Below are 5822 nucleotides of genomic sequence, written 5' to 3'. Positions count from 1 at the left end.
ACATATGTGCAATATGAAAGTCATAGTACTAATAAATCAAAAGTTATGGGCCAGGTTAAAGTCTTTGTGGCGGACTGACAGCTAGAGCAACGTACAGACGAATGGGATTTAATATCTCCTTGCTTTCACGAAAGCAGGGGACAAAAAAGGAGGATATATTTAATTGATGTGGATATTAAAGCCAATTTGAAGATATTTCTGGAATTTATTTTTAGATACAACAAGAGCTGCTTTACAAAATCAAGAACTTAAGATCAGGGATGTATTTGTTCATACACACGCACTTCAGAGAGTATTTGAACTTCTAGACACAAATAGGTTTGTACTTGTAAAAGGTAACCCGGGATCTGGAAAAACTACGATTGCCATGTATGTCTTAGCAGAATTACAGAAGAAAGGAATGATACCTCTTCAGGTGTTCACAGTTGAGGAATTGTATGGATCCGTGTCACCATCTTCAAACGTCGCTTTATTTTTAGATAATTTATTCGGGGAGTTTTCAGTTTCAAATGAGGTTGACAACTTTAAAGCAAAGTTACATTTGATTAAAGCAATGTGGAATAATGATAATTGTAAGGGAAATGTTTTAATTATAACAATCAGAAATGATATTTGCAAAGAAGCAACCGAAAGAATACATGAAGACTTATTTCTAAGCAATTCTTCAGTTGACTTATCTAATGGGAATTTTCAATTGCAAAGTTCAGAAATAGTAGAAATGTTTACGAAGTATGGTCTTGATAAATTGATAAAGACAAATACAATGCTGGATGTTATTAAACTTGGTAATTCACTTGGAATACCTCAATGTTGCAGCCTTTTGAAAAATAATCCAACATTTTCCGACGAGCCCCAAGTTTTCTTAAAGGATCCAATTCTGAGCTTGGAAAATTATATAAAACAAAGGCTAGATAGAAAAGAAAGGAAAATGGCAGTTTTAATCTATATTCTTCTTTGTGGAGGGAGTGTGGAAAAAAGCGTGCTGGAAACACCATTACGAGACAGAAGGCGGAAAATAGAAGCCCTGAAAATGTTAGGAGTCACAGAGTCATCTCTGGTGCATTTTCAAAGTTCACTATTTCATTACAACTATTTTTTGATGGCGTACGACAACATTGAAAGAAAATATAAATTAAGTCATAGCTCAGTACAAGATAGTTTATTCAAGTGTCTCGTCAATTATTACCCACAAGAAATTATCAAGAGATGTGATTTTACTCTTCTAGAAAGGCTCACAACCTGTAAGAAACTGTATTGGAATTCTGTAGTAATCGTCGAAGATATTTTCCAAGACCTAATTAAACGATTGCTAAAAATCCTGCAGGGAAGATCAGTTGCAGCATTTCAAACAATTTCCCGTCTTCAGGTATGGGAAGACGAGAGGTTCGTATGTAGATGCAAAAATAATCAAAGTGTATTGAAAGGGCTAAAAGAAAATACTGATAGTCGAGGACAAACAATGTTAGTTCATTTCTGTATATCTGGTAACATTAGATGGGTTAAGTATCTCTTGTCCTCATCTTCAGAAGTACAAAGATATCTGTCCCTAAATGAAGCATGTGCACACAACCAGGGGGAAATGGTTGACTTGCTACTATCAACTAATGTTAGGTATAATTTAAAAACTTGTTTTTACGCTGTGCAAAGTGGGGATTTAGATTTACTCTATCGCTTCACTGATAATGTTGACCTTACAGAAATAACTTTATCGAATCATTTTCACTGGAATTATATGGAATGCAGTTTACTACAAGAGATTTGCTTTTTTGAGCAAAATCACCTCGTTGAGCCAGTTCTAGCACGCTACCCACGACTAATTGATGTTCGAGACAATCAAGGTGGAAATGCTCTACATTTCATTGCGTATGCAGGAGACAAAACAATCTTTAAACTATTAGTTCGGAGTGGATGTGATCCGTATAGAACAAAATTAAATGGTTCCACTGTTCTTAGTTCTGCTTGTAAAAATGGAAAATTAAACATGGTCAGGTATATATGTAAAAAGTATCCAAATTTGCTAGATTTCAAGGACAATACTGCAGGAACTGCCTTACATGATGCAGCCTGGGGAGGTAACACTGGTTTACTCAAATTTCTGATGAAGAAAGGCTTCAGTATCAAAACCAAAACAAATGATGGGAAAACTGTGCTTCACCAGTGCTGTAGAAACGGAAAACTAGAGATGTGTAAGTACTTGGTCAATACCTATCCTCAATTACTGTATGTCAAAGACAAAAATGGAGAGAATGCCTTACATGATGCAGCGTGGGGAGGTAATATTGATTTACTCAAATTTCTGATGGAGAAAGGCTTCAATATTGAATCTTATAGAAATGATGGAAAAACTGTGCTTCACCGTTGCTGTATGAATAGAAAAAAAGATATGTGTAAGTTCTTGGTCAATACTTATCCTCATTTACTAGATGTCAGAGACAATAATGGAGGAACTGCCTTACATGATGCTGCCTGGGGAGGTAACATTGATTTGTTAATTTTTTTGCTGGAGAAAGGCTTCGATATCAATTCCACAAGAAATGATGGGAAAACTGTACTTCACCTATGTTGTATGAACGAAAAACTAGATATATGTACATACTTGCTTAATAATTATCCTCATTTACTGGATGTCAGAGACAAAAATGGAATGTATGCCTTAAATGATGCAGCGAGGGTAGGTAACATTGATTTTATAAAATTTATGTTGGAGAAAGTCTTCGAAATCAAATCCAAAAGAAATGATGGGAAAACTGTGCTTCACCTATTAAGTAAAAAGGGACAACTAGATATGTGTAAGTTCTTGGTCAATACTTTACCTCATTTATTGGATGTCAAAGACAATAATGGAGAAACTGCCTTACATGCTGCAGCCTGTGGGGGTAACATTGATTTACTCAAATTTCTGATGGAAAAAGGCTTCAATATCGAATCAAAAAGAAATGATGGAAAGACTGTGCTTCACCGTTGCTGTGTAAATAGAAAAATAGATATGTGTAAATATTTAGTCAATACTTATCCTCATTTACTAGACGTCAAAGACAATAATGCAGAAAATGCCTTACATGCTGCCGCATATGAAGGTAATATTGATTTCTTTAAATTTCTGTTGGAAAAAGGCCTCAGTATCGATTCCAAAAGAAATGATGGGAAAACTGTGCTTCATCTTTGCTGTATGAATGGAAAACTAGATATGTGTAAGTACTTGGTCAATACTTATCCTCCTTTACTAGATTTCAACGACAATAATGGAGAGAATGTCTTAAATGATGCAGCGTGGGGAGGTAACATTGATTTATTCAATTTTCTGTTGGAGAAAGGCTTAGATATCAAAACCAAAAGAAATAATGGGAAAACTGTGCTTCACCTATGCTGTATGAACGGAAAACTTGATATGTGTAAATACTTGGTCAAAACTTATCCTCATTTACTGTATATCAAAGACGATATTGGAGAAAATGCCTTACATGATGCAGCGTGGGGAGGTAACATTGATTTGTTTTATTTTCTGCTGGAGAAAGGCTTTGATATCGAAACAAAAAGAAATGATGAGAAAACTGTGCTTCATCTTTGCTGTATGTACGGAAAACTTGATATATGCAAGTACATAGTAAACACTTGTCATCATTTACTTTATGTTAAAGACACTACTGGAGGAAATGCCTTACATGATGCAGCATGGGGCGGTAACATTGATTTACTCAAATTTCTGTTGGAAAAAGGCTTCGATATCAAAACCAAAAGAAATGATGGGAAAAACTTGCTTCACCTATGCTGTATGAACGGAAAACTAGATATGTGTAAGTTCTTGGTCATTACTTATCCTCATTTACTAGATGTCAAAGACGAAAATGGAGAAAATGCCTTACATACTGCAGCGTGGGGAGGTAACATTGATTTATTCATGTTTCTGTTGGAGAGCTTTGATATCGGAACCAAAAGAACTGATGGGAAAACGATACTTCACCAGTGTTGTACGAACAAAACACTAGATATATGCAAGTACATAGTACACACTTATCCTCATTTACTGCATATCAAAGACACTACTGCAAGAAATGCCTTATATGATGCAGCATGGGGAGGTAACATTAATTTACTCACATGTCTGTTGGAGAAAGGCCTCAGTATCAATTCCAAAAGAAATGATGGAAAAACTGTGCTTCATCTTTGCTGTATGCACGGAAAACGTGATATGTGTAAATACTTGGTCAATACTTTTCCTCATTTACTGGATGTCAAAGACAAAAATGGAGAAACTGCCTTACATGATGCAGCCTTGGGCGGTAACATTGATTTGTTCAAATTTCTGTTGGAGAACGGCTTCGATATTAAAACCAAAAGAAATGATGGGAAAACTGTGCTTCACCTATGCTGTATGCACGGAAAACTTGATATGTGTAAGTTCTTGATTAATACTTATCCTCATTTACTAGATGTCAAAGACAATGCTGGAGAAAATGCCTTACATGATGCAGTCTTGGGAGATAACATTGATTTACTCAAATTTCTGTTGGAGAAAGGTTTTGATGTCAAAACCAAAAGAAATGATGGGAAAACTGTGCTTCATCTTTGCTGTATGCACGGAAAACTAGATATGTGTAAATACATGGTTAATACTTATCCACATTTACTGCATATCAAAGACAATAATGGAGGAAATGTCTTACATGATGCAGCGTGGGGAGGTAACATTGATTTGTTTAAATTTCTGTTGGAGAACGGCTTCGATATCAAAACCAAAAGAAATGATGGGAAAACCTCGCTTCACCTATGCTGTATGAACGGAAAACTAGCTATGTGTGACTACTTGGTCAATACTTATCTGCATTTACTAGATGTCAAAGACAATAAAGGAGAAAATGCCTTACATACAGCAGCGTGGGGAGGTAACATTGATTTGTTCAAATTTCTGTTGGAGAAAGGCTTAGATATCAAAACCATAAGAAATGATGGGAAAACTGTGCTTCATCTATGCTGTAAGAACGGAAAACTAAAGATGTGTAAGTACTTGGTCAATACGTATCCTCATTTACTCCTTATTAAAGACAATTATGGAGAGAATGCATTAGATGATGCAGCCCGGAGAGGTAACATTGAAGTTGTCACCTTTCTGTCAGAGAAAGGCTTGAAAAAATACAAGAAGGAGATGTAATAGTGGAAGTGTTTGCAACTCGTGTTGTATAAGTTAAAACTATAGAAAACATTTAATACCTACAGATCTTTTTTCCCCTTTTCTTGATTTTGCAGACAGTTTTCAAAATTCAGCATTAATGGGTTTTTTTTTCAATTTCCTCGGTAAAGCGAATATTCTATACATTATTTGTTTAAATGAATAATGAATTTAGTCCAGCAAGGAAGAAAAAAAAGGGATATTCCTCATACCTCATTAAAATAAAAAAAAATAAACTTGATTGATATCCAAATTGTTTAGACCGATATCCTCGATTTATGTTTGGCCATTTAAAAAACTTAATAGTGATGATTCTTGAGTAAGACGGTGTGCTGTAACCACAAACTTATAAAAAGGAATTTTGTTAGTCGGAAGTTATTTTTGTACAGAGACTTAGACTAGTATTTCCTGTCGCTATCGTACGCGCATATCAGACAGGAAGGCCAGTCTAACAGAGACTACACATTATTCATGATTTTGACGTATTGTACACGTAATAATATTAAAAACATCTTTTATTCCAAAACCTTACTGTCATTTCATCTGACACATTATACCTGTTTTTATGCAATGTTATAAAAAAAAACACAAAACCCCCATTAATTAGATATCGTTATACGTGAATTCAAAAATGCCAAATATGTGTAATTTTTAT

At 35.0% G+C, this 5822-nt stretch overlaps 1 protein-coding gene across 1 annotated transcript; it reads left to right on the top strand.

Annotated features, from left to right (window-relative positions):
* Positions 1-928: 928 nt before the first annotated feature.
* Positions 929-5149, top strand: LOC134249287 (serine/threonine-protein phosphatase 6 regulatory ankyrin repeat subunit B-like). The gene has a single exon (XM_062731655.1). The coding sequence runs from the start codon at positions 929-931 to the stop codon at positions 5147-5149; it is 4221 nt and encodes a 1406-aa protein (XP_062587639.1).
* The last annotated feature ends 673 nt before the right edge of the window (positions 5150-5822 follow it).

This window comes from Saccostrea cucullata, unplaced genomic scaffold (assembly GCF_032062105.1).
Source record: "Saccostrea cucullata isolate Sc308-1 unplaced genomic scaffold, CSIRO_AGI_Scuc_v1 ctg1820, whole genome shotgun sequence".
In the NCBI taxonomy this organism is placed as follows: Eukaryota; Metazoa; Mollusca; class Bivalvia; order Ostreida; family Ostreidae; genus Saccostrea; species Saccostrea cuccullata.
The sequence above is the reverse complement of the archived record's forward strand: the minus strand, read 5'-3'. Positions and strand labels throughout refer to the sequence as shown.